This window comes from Oncorhynchus masou, chromosome 15 (genome assembly GCF_036934945.1).
Source record: "Oncorhynchus masou masou isolate Uvic2021 chromosome 15, UVic_Omas_1.1, whole genome shotgun sequence".
Taxonomy (NCBI): Eukaryota; Metazoa; Chordata; class Actinopteri; order Salmoniformes; family Salmonidae; genus Oncorhynchus; species Oncorhynchus masou.
In genome coordinates, this window is record NC_088226.1 from 50,359,195 (window position 1) to 50,376,857 (window position 17,663).

The following is a 17,663-nucleotide window of genomic DNA, read 5'->3' on the forward strand; positions in this document are numbered from 1 at the left end:
AACCTTGATTTAACCCAATTTAAGAGTTAATCCATGTGGGTGCACAGTTTGTTCACAAAGTTTCTAAATCCAGAGCTGCAACATCGCGAGTCTTCAGGGAATGCTTGCGAAGACACTACACAGACCAGGCCGATGATTTTTTTATAACGAAATCAATGTAGTTTCCAATGGGTACAAATGAGTCATAGTGGGCAGAACTAGAAAGGATCTGGGCAGGACCAAGCACAAGCTAGCGAGATCCCATTGGCCCGTTATAGCATATATCTGCATATTTCCGTTATGGAAATGCCTCTGTGAAGTGCACTCGTAAATAACGCTATGTTTTAAACTTTGGCAAAGGGTAGAGTTTTCTTAGCCCACTCTGTTCATAACATATTCTAGTTTTGGAAACAGAAAACTGTATTGAGATCAAATGTTTAATCGATGATAAATGTAGCAGAATGTCAGCCAAAATCCATCTTCTCCCACTGCCGGCCAATGGTTTCTCATATTTGGTAGTGAGTGGAAACGCCAAGTGGATGCTTCACATTTATACATCCGGTGAAATATCTGTCTCATTGTTATAGCTGTGGTTTGGGAAGTCAATGAGAGAAGTGAAATATTCTTCCTTAGTTGTTAATTTTATCGAACTCTAAAGAAACAACCTAGATTCGACTCAATGTCTTAAGTAGTTGAACATATTTCTACTCCAACCTCATGAGTGACAAACTGACACGGTTTAATTTTCGTCAAAAACAACTTTATATCGATGGAGTGTCTGATTTGACGGCTTAGACGACCGTTAGACACGATGACGTGTTTCTAACGCTTGAGCTATCCACCGTTGCCATGACATCGCCTACACGTGTGATCGAGAAGCAGTTTTAGCAAAAATATTCATAAACTTTTCTGTCTGTGGTTTTAGCCTATCTTCATACTGTACTGTCTTTGTTTTGTTCTAGGGGCAGATGCTCATGATGGATTCCTTCTGGCTGTGGTGCAGTTTGTCTTCACATAACCTCTGCAAACCTGCACCAAGCTTGAAGTACAAAGTGATGAGCTCAAGCAAGTCCCTTTCATTTTTTACTTGAGTCCCAGCTTCTATATGCCTGTTACATCTTCAGCTCTTTGTGCCAGCTCTTTTCTACTTCTGTATTCCCCTCTGGAGCTTGAAAGACACACCATAGAACAAAGCTCAATGAAGCCGTGCCCTCCACCTCCCTGCCATCCCCTGCACCGCACTTTCAATTTCAAACCAAATCATATTTCTACCACAGTGATGGACAAAATGTTTACATTTCAGTTATGAGCACCTTTTTTTGTTACTGCACAATTCAGATGTTTTGGAAGACTTTATTGAAGTGAAGCTCAGGAATGCCATACTGTATTACATGCCAATGGAAACTATAAAGATAGTGTAAATGATCAAATATTAAACGTTTATTGCCTTTAAATCTGGGGTGGCAGGTAGCCTAGTGGTTAGAGCATTGGGCCAGTAACCGAAAGGTCAAATCCCTGAGCTGACAAGGTACAAATATGTTGTTCCGTCCCTGAACAAGGCAGTTAACCTGCTGTTCCTAGGCTGTTATTGTTAATAAGAATTTGTTCTTAACTGACTTGCCAAGTTAAATAAACATCTGGATGATACTCACCAGCAAGGAAATTTGGCCAAATGAGAAGTTCATATCTTTCAAACTTTGCATCTAAAATTGTGTTTACAGTTATGTAAAGAAGTCTGTTGGTGCACTTAAATGGCAGGTTCATGTTTTGGATGAGGGAATAGAAGGAATTTGTCATCCTTTTCATATGCTATGAATAAGGCTATTGGTGCCAGAGACTAGATCTCTTAAGCATTTCAAATGTTATAATGTGATTCTTTAAAATCTGATTTAATATCAGTAGGAGAAAGCAGATAAAAAGTTAGTACCAGTCACCAACTGAGGGAATACATTATGCTTTAAGTCTAACATTAATGGCTTTCTTCTTTCCCTTGAGGGAGTAGCAATGGGTAGGCAGGAATTATAATGATATAGTGGGCTGGTTGTGTTCTGCTATACCTGAAACAGCATTGATCACTGACAAAAGAGCAGAAATTAACATTGGCTTTCAAGATGCATGCATTTCATTATATACTTACAATTACAGAAAAGTAATGTACACTTATCCATAGAAAACAGTCACAGATGCATTCTGAATTCACTCAGATTGAATTACATTTCATTGTAACTCATCTTAAATGAGTCCAGCACCTCTGTCTAAAAAGGCAGTCGCTTTGTGCTTCGTGAGAATTCATTGCCTTTTGGCTGAATTTCATAACGTCTTAGTGATATTTTTTTGCAGAGGTCTGGTCTCAGAGATTAGGAACACAACATTTTTGGTTATGAAAAACAAATCCAGACCTCTTCTTTACATTCCATCTAGAGTTTCCTCTGTCTTCAGTCCCTTTGTGCATGTGCTTATGCCTTTCAATGTCTTACTATTCTTAAACACCCCAAATTGTTAGAACTCCTTGATGGGCATTCGGAAGAGATTGAATTACATTGAGGTAATGCGACAAGTTCATTGAATAATATGCTATTGTGAATAATGATTTGTTCTCAATGACTTACCCGGATATAATGGTCAAATAAATACATACAAAAAAATGTTTGCAGTAGCAATACAGCCTTTTGAAGCGCTTTATATTACAAGATTGCTATACTGTGGCCCGATACAATCTCATGTATGTTGTTATACCATATCTGGGGCATTTAATGCCATTATATGGCTTAGAAACAATGATATTTATACAAAAGTCAGATGATCAGTTGAATGATCATATGAGTCATATCACTGATGTTCAAAGCTATGTTCTTAAATATACATAATATTAAAACATTCTATATTGGGGCTGTAGTGTATAGCAATACAACTTCCAAATAAGCTGTACAGTACTACTGGAATATTTTCTGTACAATGATACCACATTTTTAGTAGATTAATAAAACATGTTCAGGGCTATGTGCAATGCTTGTAATCACAATCGACCATAAGATGGTATTTCATGAGTGAATTCACTGACATTTAACCAGGACATACATTTGAGATTAATCCACGAGAGGCACAAGCCAAGATTTGAAAGAAGTTGGCATGAATACTTTTACAATGATCAGATGAGAATTTATAGAATAGTTATACACATATTTTACAATAGTGGAAAAAAATATATATATTATGTATGTACATAAGATGAAGTAAATATCTATGTACTCTATGTTGTTGTTCAGGGAAAAGTATATCTCATGCAAAATGAGAATTCCCTCAGTTATTTATAAAACTGGCAGACAATTCAGCAGGACAAAACATCAACGTTTCAGGAAGTTTAAATGTTAAGGTCTTAAAGCAAGAATTACAATCAAGCCCGTCTCCAATTGAGTCTATCGGTGAAGCATTTTCCCCCTTGATGGAGAGATCCAGTTTCCATGGTAGCACTTCTTTGTCCACGATGTGTCCAGGATGACCCTCCTCACAACGGTTACATGATTAAGCCACAGGAGGGAGTATGGTGTGCAGCAAAGCCACAGCAGAGTTTCTTTGACAGCACTGACTAAGCAGATCATGTTCAGGTTTTGAGACATGACAAAATGCTGGTAAAAGTAACTTTCTTTAACCTTAGCAGCTGAAGCAGGACAAAACAGTTTGGCATTTATTCTAATTTTCACTATTGACTTGACTTCAGACTTGTAGTTTTCTGTCTGAGCACAGCAGCTGAAATCGATGCCCCACTGTGAAGATTTACCAAGTTGGGCTACCAGCATGTTCCAGAAGTTCATGGCCAAATGCTCCATCGTGCCTATCTGCTGTCCTGCGATACATCTCCCCACCTAGGGTTTTCATTTTCCTCAGAGTCAGACAGAGCTGCTGTGCACATGTCACTGAAGATATCTGCAATGTAAGGAAAATCAGAGTTAAAGACGTAAAGTCACATAGATGGAGGTTAGAATCTAACCTTATGGAGGCCAAGCAACAGGTGTGAAGGGAATGGTGATTTCTGGGATTTAAACACCATCAGTCTTTTTAGCGAGGGGTTGCATAGCCTGGCTACAATGACTGACCAAACAATGCCGTTTTAATAGCCGTGTAAAAAAGGACATTATGGTGAAACACACAATATCGATTAAGATCAATATCAATGAAAAGTGCTTCTATTAAACTTTATAGTAGTAACCAGTATTCTGCTGGAATGGTGTTTATAAGTGGTTTCGAGTGAGAAAGCTCTGCGCAAAAATGTCAACTGCCCAAGCATGGAACTCTGTTCTCGAAAAACTTAAGATAGCATTCCACTCAGTGCAGACAATAGCCCGAGAGAGCCCTTGTTTTAAGAGGAAAGAGCTCCAAGAAAAGCAAGGCCGTGAACTGAACACTTCAAGGGGTGGCTGAAGTGAGGGAGGGAGGGAGGAAGGAGAGAGAGCATGCTGAAATGGATGACATCATGCTCTGCTTGTTCACCTCACAGCCAAAAGCTTAGTTTACCATTACCCTCCTCCTAAGCATGCACACCGCCAAATCCCTAAGCACCGAATCAAACTATCACTTTGAGCTATAGCGTGAGTGTCTTTTTGCAATGCCATGAATGCCTCATCATTTTACGGTGGATGTTGGTTAGTCAGAAATACCAGTAGTGTTACTGTATGAGTGACCACCTCCTGCTGCTGTCTGAAGTACACTGGGCGGTACCAGACCTGTCTTCTGAGGAATAAGATTCTTGACTAGCCTAAAACATGAAAGAGAATGTAGGCTTTAATGGAAAGGCTGGTGCAGGGCCTCACACTGCAATCGAAATGATCAGAGAAGGACTGGGAGTTAGATTACTGTCACTAGGGAGAGCTAGAGGGGCCCTGGCAGTGTAAAATCTAACATATTTACAAAGTATTTGATCAGGCGTTCTCTCTGTGATCTTGTCTATGAACTGTCAAGTCCAAAGTTGTTGTTTTTTACACCCTGCTTCGTGTGACGGAAAGCTTGTGGATTCATTGCTTGTGATGCTGCTTGCGACAGTTGATTGTGTCCAAAGCCTCTGTACTGCTTCATATAGGTATTTTATATTCCCAGTGTTCTGTCTGTATACTCCACAGGCTCTGCAGCTGGAGCTCTGCCTGGCAGAAAGTAAGCATTCCATTGGACGGTGTATACCATGTGCATCCCGTACCTACAACTAATATAACTTGAAACAACCACTCTGGCCTTGGCCTGCTGCGAACCATTCACATGCCAATGGACAATTACGTGGGAAAGTCAACCTGAGCTTCTATTTACATTACATTTTAGTCATTTAGCAGACGCTCTTATCCAGATAGCGAATTAGGGTTTAGTGCCTTGGTCAAGGACACAGACAGATTTTTCAGTTGTGGAAACTTCTGTGCAATACATGTTGACTCCCTTCCATGAAAAACGTATACAATTATTCATATCACTGACTGCTGAAGAGGAGAGGGTTGTGTGGGACCAAAGATGCAAATGATTGAAGACGGTTTTAAAGAAAAGATGAGATTGAAGAAAATATGAAATATGTATGAGCTGATGAAATATAAGCATATTCAAATAATTTTTAAGTGCAGCTTTAATCTAATGGAGTATAGTCACCCCAAAATGCACTGCGAAAGCTCGTGTGAAACCACAAATCGCTCTCTCATCCACCCTGGCTTGCAATGGATTCTGCAGGCTATTTCTGTGAGAAGACATATATATTATTCATTTAGGCATTGTGTTTTCATTGCCACTGGGATGTACAGATCTACTCAACTTGTATGCTTTAATATCCTGAATGCCCCATCGAAATAACTAATCATAAACTTAACTTTTAATCTAAAACTACATATCACCTACTTTTAGTCCTAAGGGAACTCTGAACAACATTGTTATTATTAGTTATACATTTTTTTACACAAGGTTTCAATCAGTGAAGAGATGTGGATGGGCAGTGTGTGTGTGTAAAAACAGTGTAGGGACAAGGATGAATATGGCTGTTTTATACCGCTGACTTGGGTCCCTCTCACTACGGCAGGAGAAATGGTTTCTCTCTGGGACTCTCATGGAGTGTACAAAGGATAGAGAGAGTGGGTGCTACCATCACTCACCAGTGGCCATCCTCTGCCTCCTCCAGGAACTGTACTAAATCTCCTGACTCCAGAGACAGGTCCTGTGCCGTCCTCGACTCGTATGTCAATTGGACACGGAAGCGATCATGGTCCTTTGAGCAGAGAGTGGGGAGAGAACGGAGAAGGAGAAGTGATTTAGAGGAGATACCCTATCCTTGTAGTTGTAGTTTGTCTTTGTATGTGACAGTGTGTTACTTTAGAGTGTGTGTGTGTGTGTGTGTGCACAGCAGGTCCATCCATCAGTCTCATGTTGGACTCAGGGAGCATCAGTCTCAGGGTGGCAGAGTTGTGAGCATCAGTCTCAGGCTGGCGGAGTTGTAAGCATCAGTCTCAGGGTGGTGGAGTAGTGAGCATCAGTCTCAGGCTGGCGGAGTTGTGAGCATCAGTCTCGGGGTGGCGGAGTTGTGAGCATCAGTCTCAGGCTGGCGGAGTTGTGAGCATCAGTCTCAGGGTGGTGGAGTTGTGAGCATCAGTCTCAGGCTGGCGGAGTTGTAAGCATCAGTCTCAGGGTGGTGGAGTAGTGAGCATCAGTCTCAGGGTGGTGGAGTAGTGAGCATCAGTCTCAGGCTGGCGGAGTTGTGAGCATCAGTCTCAGGCTGGCGGAGTAGTGAGCATCAGTCCCAGGCTGGCGGAGTTGTGAGCATCAGTCCCAGGCTGGCGGAGTTGTGAGAATCAGTCTCAGGGTGGTGGAGTTGTGAGCATCAGTCTCAGGCTGGCGGAGTTGTGAGAATCAGTCTCAGGGTGGTGGAGTTGTGAGCATCAGTCTCAGGCTGGAGGAGTTGTCGGCATCAGTCTCGGGGTGGCGGAGTTGTGAGCATCAGTCTCAGGCTGGCAGAGTTGTGAGCATCAGTCTCGGGGTGGTGGAGTTGTGAGCATCAGTCTCGGGCTGGCGGAGTTGTGAGCATCAGTCTCGGGGTGGTGGAGTTGTGAGCATCAGTCTCAGGCTGGAGGAGTTGTCGGCATCAGTCTCGGGGTGGCGGAGTTGTGAGCATCAGTCTCAGGCTGGCAGAGTTGTGAGCATCAGTCTCGGGGTGGTGGAGTTGTAAGCATCAGTCTCGGGCTGGCGGAGTTGTGAGCATCAGTCACAGACTGGTGGAGTTGTGAGCATCAGTCACAGGCTGGCGGAGTTGTGAGCATCAGTCACAGGGTGGTGGAGTTGTGAGCATCAGTCACAGGGTGGTGGAGTTGTGAGCATCAGTCACAGGGTGGTGGAGTTGTGATGAGGCCCTCCATATCTTATACATCAGACAGATTGTAATGGAAAGAGAAAATCCGGAGACGCTGGGGAGAACCGCACTAGGCTAATCCCCAGTCCTTTTGGTCTTTTAAATGTCAAGTCGTCAGCCCGTATTAACGAGATGTGATGGTGGGAAATAATTAAGTGGAGAGGATTTCTTTCCTGGGGATTGGAAGGATTTAAGAAGAGCAACATGATGTAGGGGGATGAAGTTACCTTTCAGGATTTTTTTTAACCCAACTTACATTTTTATTACTGGACTCATCCTCGCCATCTGAAGAGTTGGAGAGCTCCTCTGCACTTGAATGGATGGTTTCAAAGTCCTCTGTGTCCATTGAAGGCAAACACCGTTGGGTCCAGCCTGGAGAAAGAGCACACAGAAAGAAGACAAGGTCTTGTTAACCCTTCAGTTGACGAGAAGAAGTGAACATGTTCGTCTTAAGACATGGCATTACACATCCACTGCTATGGAAATCCACCCTTTACACATACGCATTGAACATTCTGAAACATTGATACTGACAGTCAAAGAAGGTGTGAAGAAGTTGGAAATATATAAAGGATACACACAACGCAACAAACCCACCTGAAAAATGTACCAGAAGACATTCAATGCCAACAAAGACTCACACAAACTTGAAACCAAAACCGTCAAAATGGGAAAAGAAGAATACAGACCATCAGTGTGACTTTTCCATTACCTGGTTGAGAAGTGGATCTAGGCACGGCTGAATCTGTGCCTGTGGTGCCTTTGTGTCTGCTTGTAGCAGGGATAGCACCGCGTAATGTATCTGTGAGGAAATGAGCTCTTTACAGACCACTGGGATGCCATTCAGGGAATTGATATACGCATGCAGAAATCAATAAAGGAGTCATCATCGCTCCACAGCCACACTGACTCATTACCGGCAACAAGGCAAGCAGAGGCCTGTTAATATGAAGTATTCTTGTTCAGCACTTGTTGTCCCACACTAATAACTAATACATGCCATGCATCACAACAGAGCAGGCCATACACAATCATGTACACAGACACGTACAAAGTCACAAACACTTGAGTACACACACACACACAACCAAAATGCAAAAAAAGTCCACATTAACAAAGGCTGTACATGCACAGACCCACCCAGTGCATACTGTGACGCTATAGCTACCTTCATAACCGAATGGTGTTGGATCACTTTTTATCTCATGTCTTTTGATCTTTCTAACATTAGTTGAAGGAGGACCTGTCAGGGTCGAAGAATTAGTAGAAAATTAGATCTATTGAGACAGTGAACCCAAATCGATGTTATTGTACATCCTCAGTTTTCATTGATCATAAGTCTATCTACTTTTTAATGATGTTTCTAGATTTTACAGCGCTTTGAGATTTCATTATGTAATGAATAGCACTATAAAAAGTAGAATAAATTATTATTACAAGTTATTAAAATGCTTGATTGTTAGGAGGGAATATAGTTAAAGGAGAACTTCATAAGTATATTTTTCATTGGGAAATTAAGTTCCTATCTAAATCCCAACACCAATTGCACTTGCTTTGCAGCTCTGAATGTCACCCCACATTCCAAATGTCAACTTTTCAAAATGTACATTTTATTACTATGGTTTCTCCAAAAAAAAGACTATTCAGTGTTTTCGCTTTTCCATTTTGTTTCATTTCTGAGACTGATTTTATTCATGCATCTCATACATTTCATGAGTCATAAATGGGTAGAATTTGTTGAGAAAATGACTTTTTCCCCCTCCCTTCTCTCTCTCTCTCAAAGAGCTCCCTCACTAACCTGTCGGTGCCTGCTCTCAGACACTTTAAAAAGTTTGATGGTGACGGCTGGAGAGAGAAAAAGAAAGAGAGAGACCGCAGGCAATCAGGTACCTTTTGTGCGGCTGGTGGCAGAGACACTGATAGAGGAGGCTACAGAGAAGCGGCGTGTGACATCTGTCTCCTTAGATGGAGCCTCGGCTGTGAAAGGCAAGGGTTAGCAATTAGCTGAGCACAGAAGAAGAGGGAGGGAGAGAGGGCAAAGCAATGGCAAGGCTAAAGGAGCATATTGCATTGAGGATTCCTCTTTCCTCTGGATTGATTCCTGATCTTATACAATACTTGGTGATAACTGTCACTGTTGATTCCTCACTACACACAGTCCAGTTTATGGAGATTGGCTTAATTGCCAAAATGGCGCACTTTTTTCCAACTTAACCAGTCAGATAAACTCATGGATACCATTTTTATGTCTATGCGTGCAGTTTGAAGGCGGTTTAAGCATGCTAACGTTATGTTCCTGTAGACTTCCAGACATTGTGCTAACGCTAGTTAGCAATGACTCCACAAACTCCATCTAACTTCCTTCAAACTGCATGCAGAGACATCATCATGGTATCTATTAGTTCATCTTACTATGGGTAAGGAAAGAAAGTAGAGAAGCGGTGGCAGGCAGGACCGCGTTTGAGAAACCATGGTCTGTGGGACTGAGGCCGTGCAATGAGTGGAGGAGACACGAGGAAGTGCAGGGCATTGCATTGCTAGCGGGTGGCGGCATTCTCACAGGCGCAGATGAGAAATCCATGGGTGGGATATGCTAACAAGATGAAATCTATCAACATCAATTTCACAGCGAGGCGTTACCTCGGCAAACCAAAAAGTGTAAAAACATCACCCCTTCAGTGTCTATTTCTCTTCAGCTTTAGCTAGCCTGCTCTGCTCTCCATCAAGGATGGCGCCAACTATACATTATTAGATTATCACCATACAAATGATGACATAGTATACACGGTAATGTTATTGCCCACTTACAAACCACAATACCCCTGTAATAGCGCTAACGTGGTAATAAAGCAACAATTAAATAAACCCATCTCCCTGTTCAATTTGTTTGTTTAACTGAAAGCAGTATAATGTTTGCATAATGTAAACATCTGATGTAGCGCCAAGCTATCAGTATTGTGATTAAGGATGTATTCTGTGGAGAGATTCTGCCATCGTTCATTATGCTTTTGTGTGCCTTGAAGTGAACCTTAACCACTAAAACAAGAGAAAAACATTGAATCAAACCATCCTCTTTAAAAAAATTAAAAAAACATTTTAATGCGCGTTTAAATGTCGAGAGCATGGCACATTACAGGCTGACATTTACTACGGCTGAGAACGTAGCCTTCATGTGTTTTCATTGCCTATACGTCAAGGTTGTTTTATACTAGTGATGGGCATTTGAAATTATTTCATTACATTTTTGTGTAACTTTGTTTAAACTTGGACACTTGTTTGATGCGCAGACTGCGCGACTCGGGAGAGATGGTGCCCCAGGGAGGGATAGTGCGAAAAAGTAGACAGACTCGCGCAAGGCAGACAAACTTGTAAATGCCCATAGGTTATCCATCATCCTATCTGCGCAGTGCCTGTCTTTACTGCATCAAATCGATGTAAATAATCTAGATAAAATAGCTAGCCAGCTACACTAATTGAGGCTATTTTGCTGTGCTCCCTGTCCTTGTCAACAACAGTTCCATTCGATTAAATAACAGCCTATCTATCGGTTGCTCGTTGCAGACTCACCTTCTCATTTTCTCATTTAGTAACGAAACTCCTGAAAATGTAAAATCCCTTTGTCCTAGACATACAAGTATTTGGCAACTTGTGACATATACTCCCCGCCATAATTATTTGGACAGTGAAGCTAAAGAGAAAACGGATGAGAGAAAATGTTGCAATTTTATAAAAATGTCATGCAATTCCATACTCATTTTGCCATGAGGCAAAGATATATATATTTTTGTAGTTTTACAGCAAATTTCTTGCAATTGTATCCATTTCGCCATGGGGTGGTGAGATATTTTTGCATTTTTAAAGATGATTTCCTGTAGAGTAGCCTAGTGGTTAGAGCGTTGGCCTAGTATCCGAAAGGTTGCAAGTTCGAATCTCCGAGCTGACAAGGTACAAATCTGTCGTTCTGCCCCTGAACAGGCAGTTAACCTGCTGTTCCTAGGTCGTCATTGAAAATAAGAATTTGTTCTTAACTGACTTGCCTGGTAAAATAAAAATCTACACATGTTGTAATGACTTATGTATGCCATGTTAATATGATATCTGAGTGAGAATGACTAACAAAATCAATGGGAGCCACATGGAGGGGGCTCCTGGACAGGTTCCCTGCGTGCTGAGTCGCTATTTGGCTATGAATACTACAAGTTTAAATAGCTGGCTAGACTAACTACCAATCTACACATTTCTAGCTGACATCCCTAGCAGCCGGGGGCACTAAGCGACCGCTTATGTCGCTTATGCCTGGAAGAGGCCCTGCTTATGCCTGGAAGAGGCCCTGTTTGTGCCTCTAACTTTCTCACTCATCATTAGTCATGATTAATTAATGATTGTCCGTAATCACGGTAGCATCCACATTAATGTTAAAGTGTTCAGAGACATATTCTTATTTACGATAAAAGTGACTCCAAAATGACACAATACATTATTTACACACACAATACATTGTTTACCATTAATTTCTATCGGGTACAACATCATCCAAAACACAACCAAAATAAACTGCATATGAATCCAACAAGTTTGTAAAGTCACAAGCTTGATGTAGTCATTGCGTGCTATGAATATGGGACCAAATACTAAACTTTGTACTATTTTAATACACTATAGGTGAATGTGTCCAAATACTTTTAACACCTACAAGTGGTGGGACTAGATACATAAAGTGCTTTCATTTCTAAACAGTAAAACAGATATGTATGAAAATACCCTCAAATAAAACGTGACATTCTGTACGGTCGCCTCATATAAAACATTTGATCTCGAATCCAAAATGCTGGAGTATAGAGACAAAGTAAAAGTTTTTGCTTCACTGTTTGAAATAAATACGGAGGGGAGTACAATAGTTCTCTGCTCTGACCAAAAGTGCCTGTATGTATTAGCAGCACAATGACACACAGAGTAGCAGGCTAGGGATGTGATGACCAACAATGAAAATGAATGAGAGCAGGTGAAGTTCTTCACAATACAATGAGTGGGACCTCTTCAAAGAGGGGATGAAGCCAAAGTCAAGAGTTAGGCTGGAGTGGTGGTGGTCAGTGGAGATGTCATGGCTTCTTTACCTGAGGGAAGAGACCTTCTGTTGGAGAGGCCCTGCAAGGTGAAACGCTTTCGAGCGAGATAACCATTGTGGTCAGGGTTATTAGTGGCAGAAGCATCAGCTAGGGAAGGAAAGGGAGAGGACAATGGTAAAGAAGGCAGAGGGTAGAGAGAAAGCCCGAGGGACGACTTTGTAAGAGTAGTATGGATACCATGACAACCCTGGACATTTTGGAGACATTGACCCATACTCAATCACCTACATTTTAGTCTGCATGAAAACTGATTCAAAGATCAGGGGTAGACCAACCTCAACCTATTTCTGAAAATAGATTCAGATGGTCACAAGTTTGAAGAGTGCTGACAAGGTTGTAAAAAAGCATGTTTATAAGGGGGCTCCCGAGTGGCACAGCAGTCAAAGGCAAAGCATCTCAGTGCTAGAAGCGTCACTACAGACACCCTGGTTTGAATCCAGGCTGTATCACAACCGGCCGTGATTGTGAGTCCCATAGGGTGGCGCACAATTGGCTCAGCATCGTCCGGGTTTGGCTGGTGTAGGCCGTCATTGTAAAAAATAATTTGTTCTTAACGGACTTGCCAAGTTAAATAACAATATATAAATAATAAAAATACCATACTTGATACAGATGGTCGTTAATGATGGCTTTTATCTAGGTCTTTCTCATTCCTACCTAAAGGTTCTCTCTGTTCTAATCACAACACTGACAGAGCTCTGAGATGCATAATAAGCTTGACATGGAAATTCCTGGAGCCTTTCACCATATGGACAAAACCTGACCCATGATTGACCCCTCTATGCTCCATCAACAACACAACCTGCATTAGGAAGAGAAGAGTCCTCCACAATCATGCTGTAACTGCAACGGTATAAGGATTTAGACACCTGCCAATGGCAACTCTAGAAGACACTTTTACACAATAAATAATGTATATTTTCAAAGTGGACTTTGTGCGTGTGTGTGTGCATATGTGTGTGATTTCAAGGACACTTTAACTACCTGCCCTGGAGGGTGTTCAAAATGTCCATTTTATCTTGTACATAATTATCACCTTCTGATTGTGAGAACACAAAATAATCACAACTCCCAGCTTCACCTTCTCTCACCAACATCACACCTCTGACAAAGGTGCCAAACAGAGAAATGTCAATGCTGCTGCTTCTTCTTCTTTCCTCAGAGGTTACTCTGGCCTTCTGGAGATGAGAAAATAAATGGGAGCTTTTGGATAACTATGAGAGAGAATCCAGTAGACTGACTGAGAATGTGAGCGTGGTATATACCGTATCCTTGGTAGCCCAGGTGGTTGGTGGCACCTTAATTGGGGAGAACAAGCTCGTGGTAATAGCTGGAGAAGAATCAGTGGAATGGTACCAAATACATCAAACACATGGTTTCCAAGTGTTTGGTGCCATTCCATTTGCCTAGTCCCGGCCATTATTATGAACCGTTCAGCCTCCACGGGTTGGCCGAATCTAACAGCTGGTCAGTTTAACCCCAGAAGAATTGGGAGCAATGTTCCCTCTAAACTGTGCATGAGTGCGGCGCACGCACCTCCTCCAGGACTGCCACTCAGAAGAAATGTCATGCTGCGCAGCGATGCAAGAGATGCAACATTTCCAATGCAACAAACCAAAACAAATATAACTTTGCAATATTGAGTCTGTGATTTTGTTGTAGGTAGACCCAGAGCACAACAGAGTACAATTCCATTGGCGGGTGTAGCTAGCTGATGAGCGGTCTTTCAATCATCTGCGAGTGAATGCGCTTTTCAGATCAGAGATCAGAGCAGAGCCGTGCATGTGCACGTTTGTTGATATTCTTTGCTAGTTGGCGAGTTATCATCCCAACTATAGATAAGTATAGGTCAGCAATGGGGAGTTACTGCTTCCTACAAGAGTACAAAACATATAGGCCACATTTCAAGCTGTTTTTGAAAAGCCAGTCCAGTAAAAATGTTTTGTCTTAATTAAAGAGGCAGTGTTGTATTTTGAGACAGGCTTGAATATGTAAACAAGCATATAGGCAGTGGGGTAGCCTACATTGTCAAACCATTCCATTCTTGTGGGCCGGCTAAAGAGTAATGGTGTCTCTGAGGGGGTCTTTGGCCAGGTTTGCTAACGACCTCTCTCAAAGAGTGCAGTGTATAAAGTAAGAAAATCTGCTGTCTCAGCCACTGCCTGTCACCAAGAGAGTACCCCGAGGCTCAATCCTAGGCCCCACGCACTTCTCAATTTACATCAACAACATAGCTCAGGCAGTAGGAAGCTCTCTCATCCATTTATATGCAGATGATACAGTCTTATATTTTGTGTTAAATACTCTACAACAAAGATTTCTTAGTGTCCAACAAGCTTTTTCTACCCTTAACCTTGTTCTGAACACCTGCAAAACAAAGGTCATGTGGTTTGGTAAGAAGAATGCCCCTCTTCCCACAGGTGTGATTAATACCTCTGAGGGTTTAGAGCTTGAGGTAGTCACCACATACAAGTACTTGGGAGTATGGCTTGACGGTGCACTGTCCTTCTCTCAGCACATACCAAAGCTGCAGGCTAAAGGTAAATGAAGACTTGGTTTCCTCTATCGTAATCGCTCCTCTTTCACCCCAAACTAATCCTGATTCAGATGACCATCCTACCCATGCTAGATTACGGAGGTGTAATTTATAGCTCGGCAGGTAAGGGTGCTCTCAAGTGGCTAGATGTTCTTCACCATTCGGCTATCAGATTAGCCACCAATGCTCCTTATAGGACACATCACTGCACTCTATACTCCTCTGTAAACTGGTCATCTCTGTAAACCCTTCACAAGACCCACTGGTTGATGCTTATTTATAAAACCCTCTTAGGCCTCACTCCCCCCTATCTGAGATATCTACTGCAGCCCTCATCCTCCACATACAACACCCATTCTGCCAGTCACATTCTGTTAAAGGTCCCCAAAGCACACACATCCCTCGGTCGCTCGTCTTTTCAGTTCGCTGTAGCTAGCGACTGGAACGAGCTGCAACAAACACTCAAACTGGACAGTTTTATCTCAATCTCTTCATTCAAAAACTCAAATCATGGACACTCTTACTGACAGTTGTGGCTGCTTTGTGTGATGTATTGTTGTCTCTACCTTTTTGACCTTTGTGCTGTTGACTTAATGTTGTTGCCCAATAATGTTTGTGCCATGTTTTTGTGCTGCTACCATGTTGTGTTGCTACCATGTTGTTGTCATGTTGTGTTGCTGCCTTATGTTGTTGTTTTAGGTCTCTATGTAGTGTTGTGTCTCTATTGTTGTGATGTGTGTTTTGTCCTATATTTATATTGTATTTTTTATGTATTTTTATCCCAGGCCCCCGGGAGGCCTTTTGTCTTTTGGTAGGCCATCATTGTAAATAAGAATTTGTTCTTAACTGACTTGCCTAGTTAAATAAATACATTTAATAACAATCATACAATACAATGCAATGTACAGTCACCTATCTGGCCCATGGTGTTACAGACCAAGTACAACATAATTAATATCAAGCTCTTCATAATGTAAAAAAAAAATTAAAGTCTCATGCAATGTAGGCCTGCATTTAACATATAGGCTACTGTAGGATATATCATAGAAATCAAAAGCTATTTCCACGTGAACATGTTATGGGATTTGCTCCAGTGGTTTTGTTGGTAGGTCTACATTATGCTCAAACAGCCACAACAGCCTATTGGCTACTGTCTAAAACTGTAAGGGTACAGCCTGTGTTCACTGTAAACAACATTCAAGTTTCCGCTCACGGGACCTAAAATTTGCTCAGTTCCCCCCAAAATTTGAGGGAAGATTGCTTGGGAGGTATAGTGAGATGTATTATTGAAACTAAAGTATTTGGAGTCATGACCTCTGGAGTGGGTCCTGCTGACCCAAAAAGGAAACAGTTCCAATTAGGGAAATGGTTGGCATCAGCTAAAAAATCCCACCAGATGACAGTACAAATCTCATTGTAGTCAAAACCGTACTGTACTACAGCTGCGTAACTGTATGACTTCAGTGTAAGGTTGGGACTGGATTTATTTTTTTGTGGTAATGCTCAACTCTACAACAGCTTCTGTCATATTCCTTTCCCACAGAGGAGAAGGGGAGAGATTCTCTCTGTGAGTCCGTGGTGGGGGTAATAAAGGCCCCCGTGCACCCAGGACTAAGCACCTGTCAGATCCACTTACTACACGAGCCAGTGACGTCCAGTCACCGACTACATCCAGAGTCAAAGAGCCACTCTCCTAACCACCACCACTCGCTCCCTGGCAGACAGACTACAGTTAGCCCAGGTCCCTCTCACTGTGACGCAGCAGCACCCTGCCGCCGGGCTCTACACGGCGTGAAATCGTACCTGTTACCTCATCCTCATCTGCCAGTATAGTGAGCCGGTGTAGTGAACAATCAGAGTGGAGTGGGGGTGAGGCGTTGGCTGGGGATGATGCCGAGACAGACAGACTGAGCCAGTAATACATCCATCCTCTCATCTCTCACTAACAGAGTTAAAGCCCAGATGAAACATCCCAGCTAATTGTGCCATCAGTCTGGTGTCTTTCACAATGCCATTATGGGATAATTTGTAGATGGCAGATGCTGCCTCTTGTTTCCAGTGAACGCAGCTGAGTGGATGCTAGTTGGTCAGGGCTCGGGGGTTGGTGGTAGGGCTTTTGCGGTGACCATATTACGACACCAGCAGTCATGAGTCATAACCGCAGTAAAATTCCATGTGAGTCACGGTAATCTCCTTTTATGCACTTTGGACATGCCTCAGCTCCAAATAACTGGGTACTCAGGGCTCTATTGTCCCTCTAACCACCACATCAATGCAAAATGCCATTGAAAATCACATCAAACACATATCAGCAAAACAGAAGGCCAATAGTACTTTTAAAACTCACCTCACTGCGATGATCAATTTCAAGAAAGAAATTCAACAGCAGGTTGATACAATACATAGCATACCGCATATTACGCATAGCAGAAAAACATAAAACTGATTTAAGATGTCTTTGGCACATAATTGGTCGAGCCTATACTCCAAAATTAAACAATTCTAGTAATTGCCTTGGACTGTATTATTATGCATACTGGATGGACTGGTTACCTTACGTATGCAACACTCCAAAATGTCTATCCATGAGTCTGAGAGTGAACGTATAGCTCTAGGCGATGCTGTTGGTTCATTGATTGTGCAGTGCGGCTTACAGTTA

General features: G+C 42.1%; 1 protein-coding gene across 10 annotated transcripts in view; it reads right to left on the reverse strand.

Moving 5' to 3' along the window:
* Positions 1–1,318: 1,318 nt before the first annotated feature.
* The window catches only part of LOC135556391 (guanine nucleotide exchange factor DBS-like), a 75,359-nt gene continuing 59,014 nt past the window's right edge, over positions 1,319–17,663 (reverse strand). For 3 of the 10 annotated variants that reach the window (XM_064989567.1, XM_064989564.1, XM_064989565.1), the window contains exons 27-31: positions 8,055–8,144; positions 7,599–7,714; positions 6,096–6,208; positions 4,635–4,732; positions 1,319–3,903 (exon numbers count right to left, since the gene is read on the reverse strand). In XM_064989567.1, the coding sequence (XP_064845639.1) occupies positions 3,812–3,903; positions 4,635–4,732; positions 6,096–6,208; positions 7,599–7,714; positions 8,055–8,144 (509 nt within the window). In that variant the 3' untranslated portion in view covers positions 1,319–3,811. Of the gene's footprint in view, positions 3,904–4,634; positions 4,733–5,601; positions 5,687–6,095; positions 6,209–7,598; positions 7,715–8,054; positions 8,145–8,510; positions 8,586–9,232; positions 9,320–10,918; positions 12,556–17,663 lie in introns of those variants that run through there. The other 7 variants (XM_064989572.1, XM_064989573.1, XM_064989568.1 and 4 more) reach the window with 6 other exon arrangements.